The 16,103-nt window shown below is 37.2% G+C and overlaps 1 protein-coding gene across 2 annotated transcripts in view; it reads left to right on the top strand.

The window, feature by feature from the left end:
• The window catches only part of RICTOR (RPTOR independent companion of MTOR complex 2), a 43,117-nt gene extending 28,611 nt beyond the window's left edge, over positions 1 to 14,506 (top strand). Inside the window, exons 21-29 of one of the 2 annotated variants that reach the window (XM_082497247.1) lie at positions 477 to 706; positions 1,490 to 2,519; positions 6,018 to 6,195; positions 7,424 to 7,508; positions 8,992 to 9,105; positions 11,922 to 12,074; positions 12,888 to 13,011; positions 13,966 to 14,104; positions 14,276 to 14,506. In XM_082497247.1, coding sequence (XP_082353373.1) covers positions 477 to 706; positions 1,490 to 2,519; positions 6,018 to 6,195; positions 7,424 to 7,508; positions 8,992 to 9,105; positions 11,922 to 12,074; positions 12,888 to 13,011; positions 13,966 to 14,104; positions 14,276 to 14,350 — 2,128 coding nt within the window. In that variant the 3' untranslated portion in view covers positions 14,351 to 14,506. Of the gene's footprint in view, positions 1 to 476; positions 707 to 1,489; positions 2,520 to 6,017; positions 6,196 to 7,423; positions 7,509 to 8,877; positions 9,106 to 11,921; positions 12,075 to 12,887; positions 13,012 to 13,965; positions 14,105 to 14,275 lie in introns of both variants that reach the window. The other variant, XM_082497246.1, reaches the window with a different exon arrangement.
• The last annotated feature ends 1,597 nt before the right edge of the window (positions 14,507 to 16,103 follow it).

Here is a 16,103-nt window from a genome sequence, read left to right as displayed (position 1 = left end):
TTATTAGAGATGACTGATGACTTATCAATCTTAAGTCCTATACAATTGCAGAATTGTATAGGAAGTCTGAAAGAACATGCAGTAAGCAAATGAAATGTATGAAAAAAAGATACATACTACTTTTATTTTTAAAAAAAAACAATTAAAATATTAGCTACTTGTATCTTTTAATCAATTTATTATTTCATCATTTTTATTCAATATCTTTTCCGAGTCTTTAAAAGTATAAATAGACGGTACTTTTCTATCAGGCTCTTGTAATAGTTATTTTTTATTTTTGAATAGTGTATCTCGGATCTTTTAGTGAATTTCTTAAGCTTCCATTGATTTAGAAATAAAAATGAACAAAAAGCTACTTGGCAGTTTTGTGAAGTTTCTGCTGAATTGTTTTGAAACTGCTTCAAAAAAGAAATAAGTTTAGTTACATTAGATGCTATTATTGTTGCTCTCTTTTTTTATATATACATTAAATACAGAACCTGTGTCTACGTGCTTGGTCTAATAGCCAAAACTAAACAAGGGTGTGACATTTTGAAGCATCACAACTGGGATGCAGTGAGACACAGTCGTAGACAGCCTTGGCCAGTGGTCCCTGATGACATGGAGCAGCTCTGCAATGAACTTTCTTCTATACCCAGCACTCTTAGCTTGAACTCTGAGTCCACCAGTTCTAGGCATAACAGTGAAAGCGAATCTGCTCCATCAAGTAAGTGACAACAACAAAACAAACAAACAAATCCCCAAACCCACCACAAAGCAGCATTTTGATGTTCTTACCAGCCAAGCTTTTGGCAGGATGAGGTTCAGACAAATGATGTAAAGGTACGATTGCAAGACAGAAGAGTACAGTTACATGCATTCAGAGAGATGTAGACAAGTGAGATGGAAGAGAACAGTGACTTACATTTACATTTGGTATAGAAGAAAGAAATTTTAATAGCAGAGTAAGGTGCTAGTTTTTATGTCAAGTCGTGGCAGCTTGCTGTAATTCCCTGCAGAATTCTCCATACTTAGCTTTAAAGATACATTTCCTTGGTTGTCCTCAAAGGAATATTCTAGAATATATTCTGTGTGTATATACACACACAGTATTGCTGTATTTAAAGTCTTGTGTATTTTGGGTATATACAATATACATGTAGTAATAATTTGAATTTTGCTGTGGATATTTGAATTTAAATCCAGAAATATATCATATTTAGGTATCGTTAAATGAGTGCACCAGTTGTAATCCTCCTAGCTGGACATTTGCACTCAAATAAGATAGTGTGGCTTTTCTTTTGAAGCAATAATACCTTCAAGTCAGGTACTTGTCAAGATACTTAATTTACACTACTAAATTCTGCAGAAAAAAACATTGAATTAAAATTGCAGTAAATTGCATAGTCTCCCACTTTGTCTTCTATAGAATCACTTACTTTTTCACAACATAGTTTATACACTTTGAACAAATGTCCACTTGCAGTGACAAAGTCTTATATAATTTCAGGTATGTTCATCATGGAGGACGACCGTTTTGGTAGTACTTCCACTAGTACCTTCTTCCTAGATATTACTGAAGATGCAGAACAAATATTTTATGACAGACCTGGACCTTCAAAGGACAAGGACCGTAGTCCCTTTCCTTTTTTCTCTTCTAGCAGACTTGTGAAAAATCGCATTCTAAATTCTCTTACTCTACCTAATAAAAAACACAGAAGTAGCAGTGATACAAAAGGAGGAAAGATGACATCATCTGACAGTAAATCAGGCCTGAGGCGAAATCGTACAGTAACAGAACCTTCCGGTAGCATAGACTTTCCTGCTGGGGAAGAATTCAACCCTGTTTTCAGAGTCCCTAAAATCCAGACTTTAAGATTAGAAACTTCTTTTGTTGGAAGTAAGCACATGGAAGATACTGATAGTACGCCAAGTATTGGAGAAAATGACCTGAAGCTGCCAAAAGGTCTTGGAAATGAAATTCACCGGGAAAACACAAGCAGAGAAAGGCTAATAGGAGATGGTACTACACAAACACATTTCAAGAGTCGTAGCTTAAGTTTTAATACAGATACCACAACAAGTGGCATAAGCTCAATGAGCTCTAGCCCTTCAAGGGAGACTGTAGGTGTGGACACTACAAATGTAGATACTGACTGCGGAAGTTTGAGTACTGTGGTAAGCACAAAAACAGTTAAACCAAGTCACTGTTCAACACCACAGTCTAACCACCTGCCTCTTTCAAAATCCAACTCTGTGTCCCTGGTACCGCCAGGGTCTTCTCACACACTTCCCCGAAGAGCCCAGTCTCTTAAAGCTCCTTCTCTTGCTACAATAAAAAGTCTTGCTGACTACAACTTTAGCTACACAAGTTCTCGAGATGCCTTTGGCTATGCTACACTAAAACGCTTACAACAGCAGAGGATGCATCCTTCACTGTCTCACTCAGAAGCCCTAGCATCTCCAGCAAAAGACGTGCTGTTTACTGACACTATTACCATGAAGTCTGGCAGCCTGGATTCTCGGCTGACCCCAAGCAGGTAAGAGATTATGTGCTCATTTCTTACTTCAGGGCTGTAAGAGCAATAAATAAGAAAAGTATCTTTCTAATACTTTTTCCAACTTCACCTCAAAGTGACAGTTGTTGCAGGATGATTCATAATTCCACTGAAAGCAGTATCGATATTAGGAGAGTTATATAATAGAATGAGAATTCTCAACTGGGTAAGTTCTGTCAGAGAAGCCTGAATTTCATAGCTGTGCTCAGCCCCTTTAATGCTGTTAGTTACAAAGGAGAATGTTTCCTTTTATCACATTTGCTTTCTGTTTAACTTTTTAAATATTTAAATGCAATTACACGGTTAACATTACTAAAGCTGCAGTCACACAAAATTGTCCATGTAGTCAGAGCTACGTTTCAGAAGAGAATTTTCTCGATGTCACTTGGTGAGGTTTTAGGACAGGGACTCCTGCCAATATGCTATATTTGTGTTCACTGTGGCATTGAGGCCAGTGATGAGATACTGGTACCACTGATAGGAATGTCAGTTTGGCTTCTTAGCTACAACGGAGCAAAGATTTTACTCATAGTGATTATTTTTAGATGGCAGTGTCACCTCTTTATTATTGAGTAATATTAGATGTTCTGAAGACTAATTGGATAGTTACATAATATATCTAGCTCATGACATTGACACTCTTCCAGCAGCTACAGTCAGTGCTTAACAACTTTCTGTGAAAAGCTCTTCTACCAATTTTTCTTTTCAAATAATCTTTTACTGTTGAAAGTGAAAAGACACTTTGTATCTCTGTTCTTACCTAAACATCTTCTCTCAGATGAGAGAAAGGGGAGAAGCTGTCAGTACATTAGTAATCTGCTTAAAGCACAGAACAACAAATGCGCAGTCCCTGAACTGCACTCTGCATACCCAGGCACTAAATATACTCTACTGGGTATTAACTACACTTTTTTGTCCCAATTAAGAGCAACATTCATTTGTTGATATTTTCACATGATTCTGCAAAGATGCCATAAACGGTAAGTTTGGGTCCCTTTGTTCAATTAAGTTAGAACTAGACTGTGGTGATTAAATTAAAGACAATTCAGTAGTTAAGCTGCGCTATCCCAGAAATTGGAAGTGCTGTTCCTTACTTTGTCACTGGCTGCCTGTGCGAATGCAGGAAGAAGTCTGTGTCATTGCAGTGGCAGTACAGGTTCTGTTGTGGCTGTAGTAGTGTTGTACTGTTCTTGGTCATGTCCTTGATATGCAAACCGGCCTTGCTGCTGTGGACTTTCTTCCTGAGACTCTGCATGTGATGTAATACTAACAGTCAGTATTCCTGGCGCTTAGCTGTTCATGATCTCTGATATCAGTGGTTAGGCTCAAGGATTAGAGCTGACCTGTTTAACATTGAAGTGGAATGGCTGGAGTGCTCATATCTCTGAGAAGGTTAAAAAATTGCACATGTACATATTAAGGAGATTGTCAGATTGTGTTGTTTACTAATATAATTGATTGGACAGACTATGATGTAGATAGTGTAACTGTTTTTTTTACTGTTTACAGCTGAGTGTCTGTGCTAAATAGTTGTGGTCCTTTTAATTTCTGAGAATGTTACTACTTTCAGTTGGAAAGAAGTTTTCTGTCCTTTTTGTCTGCCAAGGCTGTTTTTCTGTCAGTCTTGAGAGAAGTTTCTTCGATTCATGCTTCATTGACAAATTCATGTGTTTATAGCAGCTAGCAGCTGTAAACTGATTTTTGTGATGTTTCTAGTTGTTCTTTTTGTTCAAAAGGTTGGAAAGCTTATTTCTTTGCGTAAATTACTTTGTGAGGCTAAATTTTCCACCTCTACCTTTAAAGACCAACTAAAAATGTTAACATGCATGTCTCAAATCTCGATCATGGCTTTCACGCTATCACCTGCAGACATGCCTGCATGAAAATTTACTGGTGTTTATCACTACTAATGATATATGTTAGCTTTTCCAGGAAAACCAGGGACAAATGTTTAGGATTAATACGTCTATCTTTAACTTTCTGTTGAGAGTAACTGTAGACTGCTGTATTATGAAGTAATTAATGCAATTGGTAACTTTTGGGGGTTTCGAATCATGGAATCGTTTAGGTTGGAAAAGACCTTTAAGATCATCAAGTCCAACCATAAATCTAACTCTCCAAGTCCACCACTAAACCATGTCATTAAGCACCATGTCTACACATCTTTTAAATTCATCCAGGGGTGGTGACTCCAATGCTTCCCTGGGCAGCCTCGTCCAATGCTTGGCAACCCTTTGGGGGAATAAATTTTTCCTAATATCCAATATAAACCTCCCCGGCACAATCTGAGACCATTTCCTCTCATCCTTTTGAAGTATGGCTTGATTTATCTTGTAAGTCCACTGCTACTGTCGTTAGCATTGGTCAGAATTAGTTAGTAGCAAGAAAACTATTGGTATTCTGTAATTTGTGTTCTGTGCATTCCCATTGCATAATGATGTCTTGAACTTCACATGGTTAAAACTTGATAATTTAATTTTATCTCAATATAAATCTGTTACAGATAGGCAGTTAAAATGTCTTCTTATCTAAAACAAAAAAGATAGACAATTTTTTCTAAGACAGAAAGTTTACTGTACTTTACCTTCCAATGTATAAGAATTTGCAGTAATACAGTAAAAATTTCCTGTTCCTGAGGTGTTTGTCTTTTAACTAGGAAACTTTAATCCACTGCATATAGATCATCTACACAGGATGATTAACAGAAAACATTTTCAAGTTTTCATCTTAATTGAGAAGTAAAATGACAGGTGGCCAAATATGAAATTTCCATCATCAGGACTCTGATCATAACTGAGGACTTGTTCTCCAGCCTCGTCTCTCCTGTCTCATTTTCCCAACCTATTGCTTTGTTCCTCGGGCTGCTTGTCACAGTCGGCTCTGCTCACTGTGCACATTCGAGATTGTTCTTTGTGCTCTCATGTTGACCAAATTCTTTCTCCATGCTTTGGTGACAGAATAGGTGGCTCCTTTAGAGTACAGGAAAAAAATGTCCCTTGCTCACATCACTGGTACCTTAGCAGGCTCATGCTTTGAGTTTGCAGGGATGTGGCTGCTCAGCTCAGAGTTTGTCAATATCCAGGCAAGGTACATTCAGTGTATAGGTACATTTCAAAATGAGGCAGTTAGCAGTTTAAGACCCTAAATCTTTACTGACCATGTCTGGGCTGTAAATCTTCAAAGCCTGGTAAATTGGAGAAAATCTGTGGTTTTGCAGGGTTGGCAGCTCCATAAACAGAAGTTCTGTCCTGCTCTCTCTGAAGTCCCTGTCTGAAGACTTTAAAAGAAAAAAAAGTTTATCCAAGGAACTGCCAAACCATGCAACATGAGACAGAAAAAAAGCAATGAGCTTATAGTTATAATTTGACAGAGTAACAATCTCTGGGTCCTACAATGAGGATAGGTTTTGCGTCAGCAGTCCTTACTTGTGCCAGAATGAGAGATTTACCAAGATTGTGACTTATTATTTCAATGTTACAGGTTCATGAAAGCTTTAAGTTATGCTTCGTTAGATAAAGAAGATTTATTAAGTCCTATTAACCAAAACACACTTCAGCGTTCCTCTTCTGTTCGCTCCATGGTTTCTAACGCTACATATGGTAGCTCTGATGATTACATTGGCCTTGCTCTCCCGGTGGATATCAACGAAATATTTCAGGTATGTATGCAATAACTTAAATGCATTCATTTGCACTTAAATACTGAAAGGTAGTCAGCTGTTGCATTTTCATCAGAATATATTAGATCTAGAGAAATGAGGACAAATGGATGTGGCACTTTCAAGGAATCTACTTTGGAGAACAAGAGTTTCTTTTATAACCCTGTTTAGAAGAGTGCTAGTCTGTTTTGTATTATTAGGCAAATAATGATACGGGCTAGGTTAGAAGACTGCTAAACGGTGGTAGGATTAATATGCTGTCATAAGATTTATAGCTGATAGCTAGCATTTATATTAAGTGTAGTCTGTGGACATTTAATACCTCTTTAGCCAGCTAGTTGATATGTTCATGGGTTAACCATAAATGACACGCTTAAATTATAAATGATAAAATATTAATTCATTTGTATATATATCATCATAGCTTTAAATTATATTGTCTTTACTTAACCTCACAGGTGCATATATTTAAGTTAAAACAGATTAAGTGCTTCATCAGTTGCCTTCTGGTTTCTACTATGTTAAAACACATTCCCATCTAATAAGCTGATGCATTGCAGGGTTTAATACTCTGTTACTTAATTATCAAAAAAGGGACATGGTTTATGTCGAAGGTAAATCACTGGCTTCCTTATCTTTAGTTTACTCGGTCTGTGCTTTTCAAACCTAAATTACTTTTTTACTAATCTTAAAAAATTACTAAAGCTAGATTTGCCATCATACCTGCTTCTATTCTCCCTTTATGAAATGAGTACTTTTTCCTCCTTTGGAGTCTTTCTGGCATATTTGTTGCCTTACTTCTTCTCTCTCAACTCTTTTTATGGAGTTGAGAAACATCTCAACTCTACAACATCTTACAGGCAACACTTCAGATTTTCTGGTTTTGCACTGCTCTCCTGAGGTCTCCAGGGGTGTAGAGTGATCAAGGACAGATAGATCATTAATAGCCACTTCTGGATCTCTGGTTTCCTTACAGCCTGTCACCACTATATTTCAAGATGTACTGGCTGTTCATAAGCCTTGCTTAAGAAATATTCATTCACAAATGTATGTTTTTCTCATTGGCTTTTCTTTAATACTCAGGAGCCTATTGTTAATTTCCTCCTCTAATTACATCTTTTTCCTGAAGCAAAAAAATTGACAACACTTTATTTCCTTGTAAAATCTGTTTGTCCTTTGTATATGATTATCACCTGTGCTAATTTTAGTTTTCACTTGAATATTCCAGGTGAAGGAAACTCCGTATTTCCAGAAGAAAACCACACCTCCATTTGATGACCGTGGAGCTAGGGTCTTTGCACCTGATGCAGGAGGTACTGGTTTTGTTCCTCTCCTGTATCTTTCTGCTGTTTATTTGTACGTTAAAGGGGGTGGGCATTGGGGGTGGTTTATTTGTTGATTTTTCTTTACAGAAAAGGTTTTTCTTAGCTGTCACATTTTGAGCTGTGTTCGGGATTCATGATAGCAGGCCATTAATTCCCTGTGTTACTTTCTCTGAGATTATGTGTTGTTGCTTCAAAGCAACATAAGCTTGGTCCCACTATAATAAATGACGGAGGAAAGTCTATGTATCTTTGATTATAATCAGAGCTAATGCTAATCAAAGACTGGTAGCGATACTGCATTAAAGAAAGTAACAGAACTTAAAATAAAATATCTATATCACATACATATTGAGCTGTTACGTTTTGACTTCCCTTTGATTACACAAGAATTTATAGGAACCAATGAAAGTGTTAGGTGTGTATTTCAGAAAGTAAATTTTGTCTTTCTGTGATGTTTCCACTTAACCAGCAGACGTGATGAGAATTGCAAGTGCTCTGTAACACCTGAGTTGTTCTGGAATGCGCTCCCTGTTTACTCCAGAGTAGTCAGAAATCTGTAGGGCGTCAATATGTGTCTTTTCAGTAGGTCAACTGAAAAAGAAGCATTGAAACTGGTCCTAAAGTAGCACAGGATAGCTGTTGTCTTGCCTCCTAGTTAACTGGAACTTTATTACAAGCACTTTGAACATACAGACAGACATACCTTTCTGATTTTTTTCTTTCTTTTGCGGTGTTAATGTAATATATAAAGCTGATTTCCCTGAAAGTCTGTTTCTGTAGTTGCTAAGTTTCAGTGTAAAGTAATTCTTGTTCAAAATTGTATTTCGCATTTTCTGCCCATGGAAGAGCTTGTCACTACAGTGTCTTCAGCTTGTTTTGGCATTGTTGACTCTAGTTTATTCCTGTTGCTGGCACTAATGCATAGTTTTAATTGTGTTTCTGTGTTCATTGGTCCATGTGTCATTTAAACATCTGGTATATTGTTGTACTAATCTGGTTTGATGCTATGAAAGTTTGTAACATATTAGTATTACAGGGGTATTACTGTTACTGATGCTGATACGATGTCAGGATTTATTACACATCTTCTTACAATATGTGTGTACAGTGTGTGTGTGTAGAGGTTGAATTCTGTCCTTTGTGGTATCATATGTGTTACATATGATAAGCTGGGACTAAAATGTGATGTCTGTGTCTTGAATGCTAACAATCTTAGGAGCTTAACCACTCAAAGTTTCTAGATCTTCACACACACGTCCCCTTCCCAGCCTTAAAAGGCCTAAAAGGTGAAGTTTAATTGAGATAATGTTGGTTGCTTGGTTTTGTTTTTTTCTGATGTCTAATTGCTTGTCTACAGGTCTTCCATCAGGTACAAGTGATATTGTCAAAAGCCCTTTTCAGATGCTCCGACAGCAGATCAGTCTCACAGAAATAATGAATACCAGCCGTTCAGATGCCTCTCAGTTTTTAGAAAATACAGAGGACACGGGGTTACAGGAACACACAGATGAGAACTGCCTTTATTGTGTCTGCGTTCAAATATTGGGTTATCAGCCTAACAACAAAGTGAGCTCTTCATATAGTCGTACAGGTTAGTGTTCCTTGTGGAGAAGTGTGATGACACTGAATGAAAATACTGAATGAAAATACTGAATTTTTTTCATCTTTAAAATTGATTTATCTGAAAGGTTTTTTCCTTTACTGACTATTGACCCTGAAATTAATTCTCTGTAATAAGCTCACTGTGCAACCAATGGTATTTCTGTGGTCACTTCCATCTTTTTGATGTGGTGGTGTTAGTAAGACTGATTGCCTGCATGTGTTTTTTAAATATTTCCAAATGCTTATCAAAATACAAAATTTGAAACCTTATTTAGTACTTAGAATACATGTCCTGAAAAATGACGCTTCCTATCAAACTAATTAAAAGTCTGACTTCAAAGCAAGTCTGTACCATAAAACAAAACTTAAGGAAATCTGAAGAGTCTGAAGTTGAGCTGTAATTTCTGGGATTTAGTGATCTTTATTCATATTTTGAGATTTGGATCAGATTCAGAATTATTTTTTCCTAACCTCCTCTGCGGAGCTTGCATGCCTTTTTGCAATGTCTGTAATAAAAAGATAAGCCAGTAATGGATGCTTAGTAGGAATGCTCACTGTTTTACAACACAGAGTACTGTTGGCAAGGGGGGTGATGTACAAAATATGAGGAATGGCCGAGCAAGCTTAATTTGAGCTTGAACTCAGTATCAAGAAAGCATGGCAAATAAAATTCCAGTTGTAGTCTTCAAATAGCGTAAGGGGGTTACAGGTGCAGCAGAGACAGGCTTTTGTCAGAGGCACACAGCCAAAGTACCGGAGGCCACAACCGTGTGTTGTAGGAATAGGAATTCCAGTTGAACATAAGCGGAAACCCTTCACAGTGTAATCTGATCTCATTTTGAGGTGAATGCAATGGGTTGAAGTAGGTGATCTCCAAAAGTCCCTTCAGACCTATGTTCTCCTGTGGTTCTCTTAACTGTGCAAGCATTAAAAGCTTGGATTTTATATTCATCTCTTTACATTCAAAATGCCGAAGGCTGTGAATAGTGAAACCTCCCAGAAAAATCTTATTTGTCACATCTTTCTGTTGATGAAGTCGGAGCTCTTTCTGCAGCACCTGTGATAACTGTATGAGCAAAAAAATTTGTGTGTGCAAGAGCTTCTTTATTATGTTAAGTAATGTTCTCCGATCTTCAAAAAAGGCAAGAAGGAGGTCCCAGGGAACTACAGACCAGTTAGTCTCACCTCTGTCCCTGGGAAGGTAATGGAGCAACTCATTCTGGATGTCATCTCCAAATACGTTGAGGAACAGGAAGTTATTGGAAGTGGTCAACATGGATTTACCAAGGGTAAATCATGCTTGACCAATCTGATAGCTTTCTATGATGTTATAACTGGTTGGCTGGATGAGGGGAGAGCAATAGATGTCATCTACCTTGACTTTAGCAAGGCTTTTAACACTTTCTCCCATAACATCTTCATTAGGAAGCTGAGGAAGTATGGGCTAGATGAGGTGACAGCGAGGTGGATTGAGAGTTGTCTGCGGGACACAAATCAGAGGGTTGTGATCAGCGGCACAGAGTCTAGTTGGAGGTCTATAACCAGTGGTGTCCCCCAGGGGTCAATACTCAGTCCAAATTTGTTTAATATATTCATTAATGACCTGGATGAGGGGACAGAGTGTATCCTCAGCAAGTTCGCTGATGTTACCAAACTGGGTGGGGTGGCTGACACCCCAGAGGGCCGTGCTGCCATCCAGCGTGACCTGGACAGCCTGGAGAGCTGGGCAGAGAAGAACCTAATGAGGTTCAGCAAAGGCAAGTGCAGGGTCCTGTACCTGGGGAGGAAGAATGCAAAGCACCAGTATAGGTTAGGGGTGGACCTGCTGGGAAGTAGTCCTGAGGAGAAGGATCTGGAAGTCCTAGTAGACAGTAAATTATCCATGGCCCAGGAATGTGCCCTTGTTGCCAAAAAGGCCAATGGAATTCTGGGCTGCATAGAGAAGAGTGTGGCCAGTAGATCAAAGGAGGTCATTCTCCCCCTCTACTCTGCACTGGTGAGGCCACAACCGAAGTACTGTGTCCAGTTTTGTGCTCCCCAGTTCAAGAGGGAGAGGGAACTGCTGGAGTGAGTCCAGCGAAGGGCAACTGAGATGATTGAGGGATTGGAGCACCTCCCTTATGAGGAAGGGCTGAGAGAGCTGGGACTCTTTAGCCTGGAGAAGAGAAGGCTGAGGGGAGACCTTATCATATTGTGTACAAGTATCTGAAGGGTGGGTTGAAGGAGGATGGAGCCAGGCTCTTTTCAGTGGTTCCCAGTGACAGGATGAGGGGTAATGGGCACAAGTTAGAACATAGGAAGTTCTGTTAAAATACACGGAAAAACTTCTTTATGGTTCAGGTGACAGAGCACTGGCACAGGGAGGCTGTGGAGTCCCCTTCCCTGGAGATTTTCAAGCCCCGCCTGGATGCAGTCCTGAGTAATGTGCTCTGGGCAATCCTGCTTTAGCAGGGGAGTTGGACTAGGTGATCTCTAGAGGTCCCTTCCAACTCTGAAACTTCGTGATTCCATGATATATCAATAAGAGCTCTGTGTGTGATTACAGTCTTTAGGCTTCTGTCAGTGGCTAAAATAGTTGCTTATTTTCACTAGAGTATTTTAAGATTCAAAAAAAGTGATTTTTTTAGACATTTTTGAGTATGATTTGTCCAAAATCCAACAGCTAGTTTCCAGGTGGTGTATACGCACAGTACTTAGTACATCAGCGTCTTGCATGCTTAACATTGTTGAAAAATAAGAAAAGCATTTGAAGTTAGGAAAAGTGTGAATAACAAAGATGCAACATCTTGTTTGTGTCAGATTTTTCAGACATTCCATATACTGACTGGTGTGGGCAGACCATACACAATCACTTAGATGTGCATTCCTCCAAATTTTCTGGATTTTCAGGCTGCAGTGATGCAGTATCCCATGGTTCAGCTAGCAGCACCAAGAGCACAGAGCTTGTACTAGGTAAGTTTGAAAGCATTATGATTGTTAGAGACTACAAGTCTTAAATTATTTTTTAGGTATTGTGGAAAAATAGTATTTCATTTACACATACTGCAAGAAAGTACTGCTCATTACTTAACAAACAAAAAAAAAACCCACCAAAATATGCAAAAAACAAACAACAAAAGAACAAGAATAAAAACAACTACTAAAAACCCCCTTTGGATGATTTGTTATCTAGAAAGGTAGTTGCATTGTCCATGGTTATGACAGATAGGAGAACATACTTTTGAACTCTTCTCCTTTTGCTTTACAGTGTTTCTGCAGGTTTTCAAATAGCTCTGTGTCCAACATTGCAAGCAAATTGATTGCCTTTTTTTCCACACTGGTGTTAGTTTAAAAAAAAAAAAATACTGAATTTCTCTAAAGAGAAAGACTTCTTTTTTAGGCTTGTATTTTACATTTTGAATTATCATGATTTCTTATGAAGTAGCCAACTGGTTGCTAACTTCTCCAGCATCTGATAGAAACAGAGCAGGTAATCATTCGCTCAGTTCAGAACATGATTTATTGCTAGAGACAGCACTGTAATTGAATCTCACAGGTTTTGCAGTTTATTAAATGGTAGTTTACCTTTTCAAAATTTCTATGTTAGAATTCCTGAAAAAGGTAAATTTTTTTCAAGTTTTAATTTCAGTGGAAATATTTGTCGGTACTTCAGAATACATACATAAATTCATGTGTGTGTCTTTGTGGAATGCTAAAACAGACTTACATGGCATAAGATTAGCACAATCAAAGGCTATTGCATTTAAACTCCATACTGTTTTCCAGGAGTAAAATCAATCCCAGATGATACCCCGGTGTGCAGAATACTTCTGCGGAAAGAAGTCTTACGTTTGGTAATCAACTTGAGTAGTTCAGTAGGAACTAAGGGCCATGAAACTGGACTCCTGACGTAAGTTCAATACATTTCAGGTGTTTTAGCAACAATTAGTTGTGTATATTCTCTAAGATCTCTGGATAGTGATTCACCTTATTTCTGACTTCTCAAAAAATTGTCAAGGAGATATGATTGAATGATTAAATATAACATAAAAGCTAAGCAAAGAATTTTCCTTTTAATATTTTTTTCTCTTTTAAGTCCTTACTCTTCCCCAGTCTTTTTCAAATCGGTAATTCAAGTCATATTTCATTGCATACCCAGTATATCATGCATCTTTAAAAAAGAAATTATAATTATTTTTGAGTATTTGTGCCAAATAATGTATATTAGATAAGCTGAATAACAGCCTGAAAGTAAATTCTTGAGAAACACAAATCTGCTTTAAGCAAGAGTACAACTACTGGAATTATTTTATAGAAAAATCATGTTAAAATATAGGAATATAAATCCAAGGACCAAATGTTATAATAAACCCTGTAGGTTTCTGGGCTAGTGACATTGGAAACTGACATAAAACTGCTAAAAGAAAATGCAGAAATGCTCATTTTAGTTTTAAAAGTGCTTACAAGTAATTAAGTTAGGTTTTCTGTATTTTTTATTACTGCTGTATGTGTGGATGTCAATTGCTGATGTACCGTTCTCTTTCTACATGTATTACTTTAAGACTAGGTGATGTCAGCATTTCAGTACAACTTTCAAATTATATATTCTGTTTCATCTCATTATTATAGATTTTTTTTCCAGTTTGGTACAAAATAATGTTGTCTGTCCTGATTTTCTTGCTTTGTTAGATCCAGAATTTATTTATGCCTGTTTCTGAAGAGTTCTATTTTAATGATGACAATCAAAATCTAATTGAACGTTTTTTTTAAATACAATGACTGATATGTTGATGTTTTAAAATATGATGACTTATATGATACGATGATTCAAGACTTATAAAATTTTGGTTTTTCTGTTTTTCAGAATTAAGGAGAAGTATCCCCAAGCATTTGATGACATATGCCTTTATTCTGAGGTGTCCTACTTGTTAGCACATTGTACATTTCGACTTCCATCTCGAAGGTTCATTCAGGAGCTATTTCAAGATGTACAGTTCTTACAAGTAGGTGGAGGCTTCAAATGCATCGAATGCATCAAAACTTGCCAGCTGGGTGCAGGTTTCATGTTCTGAAGAAACAATGCTTTCAGATACGCTTTAAAGGAAAGCATTTTATGATGTCTCTCTAGTAAAATCTCTAATAACATTAATACTTCATCTGTCTTTTTCTTTTAGATGCATGAAGAAGCAGAGGCTATTTTAGCAACACCAACAAAACAGCCAGTAATCGATACCTCAGCTGAATCCTGACCTCTGTCTCACGCAGTGCATTGCATATGGACTTTCTGAAATCCTCAGCCAACCTCTGACTGACTGGATAAAAAGCTTGGAGCATCATCTTCCAGACTGTTCCAGAAGCTACTGGTACCTGAAGACTGAACTGAAACTTTTTCTTCTTCAGCCAATTACTGCCCCAGTCTTTTGAGCCCTTTGGGGAGTTATTAAACATTACCATAGTTTTAATAATAGTAATTACCAGTATATGCAAGAGCCGAGCACTGAACACCTCCACAAGTCTTCATTTCATTTTCTACCATAAATTAAAAAACACAAGAAAACATGCACAGACATCTTTTTCGATTGACTTCCAAGTCTGTTCCAGAAAAGCAGAACGATGCCTTGCTTTTTAAACCCTGGATACCAGGAATCAGAGAGATGAGGGTGCATTCCATTGCCAGCAATGGGGAGCTGTACTGTAACCGTGGACACCAGGGGATTAACATTACCCCTTCTCTGTTGGTTTTTGTACTGTTTATAACACTACTTGGGGGTTTGTAACTTCAGACAGAAAGAAAAGCCTCTGTGAATCTAAGGTTTCCTTTAAGTTATTTTAATGTTGCTATAGTTGTAAGTCATTTTATTAGAAGTTTCTCCAATTTCATTACATTTACATACATGTATCTTATCTGAACCAGTTAAGGATTTTCACTACAGTTTGATTTTTAAAATAACAAATCATTTAAACTTAAAATGCTGAAATCAGATTGTTTTCCCTGAATGATACGCATGTGTTTGCAGTTTTTACACTCATGCTTATATAGTATGAATGTTGGTCTTACTCTTAACTAAAATCCTTTAAAAAGCATGATTTGCATCAGATAAATGAATATTGTTTAAACTAAACCTGACGACATTTAATCATTGCTGCTTTTGTGAGAAGACATGAGTGTTTTCCAAATGAAATGAAAACAATGAAAACAGCCTTTTATAAAAACAAAGGTTTATTTGAATTGTAGTGGATGAGTGATCAAGCATCAGATAGTACTAATAATTGTAGTGAAAAGCCTTAAGTACCAAATTTTGGAGCAGCAGTACTTATCATTTTGTATTGGTATTTAAGAATTGTTGCAAAAGTTAAATGATACAATGACTGAAATAGTTGCCTCTATCACATTAGTAGTGAGGTTTCTAAATTAATGAGTGCAAGTTTAAAAAAAAAGGTAGGAGTCCCCATCACTTTTATCATAGATCTAAAGATTCAGAAGCTTTTATACGAAGGTGATATAAATATATGCAAATGTGTATATACAGTAGCATGGCCACCTTTGTTACAATGCCTGTAGTAGAAGGGATTACCCTTTGATTTTGATATAGGTGAATAATTCAGCTGGACTGTACTAAGTAGAACATATTTTTATCCATTCACTTTTTTCCATTTTTTTGTAATTGTCAGATTAATACTTAAGTGAAGATAAGTGAAATTTATCCTGATGCTCATAACTGTTCATACTAGCTATGCTACTGGAGATTTCAATAATTAGTCCTGTGAACAGTAAAACACGATTCTAGTGAAATGTAGAATTTATTTGTTCTTATTGGAAATTTCGTCTTGCCACATAAGCACTGCTTTGCAGCTATCAGTTCACTGAGTTCTTACATGCACTGCATACCATCAGGTTCTGGTAAAGCAGATTGTAAGTTGCTGCTCATCGTCAAATTTAGTTTTGAAGATTGTCTTTTCATGAGTTCCCACTGACAGAAGGAGCAAAAAGAAACTTATTCA

The sequence above is a fragment of the Vanellus vanellus genome, assembly GCF_965231255.1.
Source record: "Vanellus vanellus genome assembly, chromosome: Z".
Classification (NCBI taxonomy): domain Eukaryota; kingdom Metazoa; phylum Chordata; class Aves; order Charadriiformes; family Charadriidae; genus Vanellus; species Vanellus vanellus.
The sequence above is the reverse complement of the archived record's forward strand: the minus strand, read 5'-3'. Positions and strand labels throughout refer to the sequence as shown.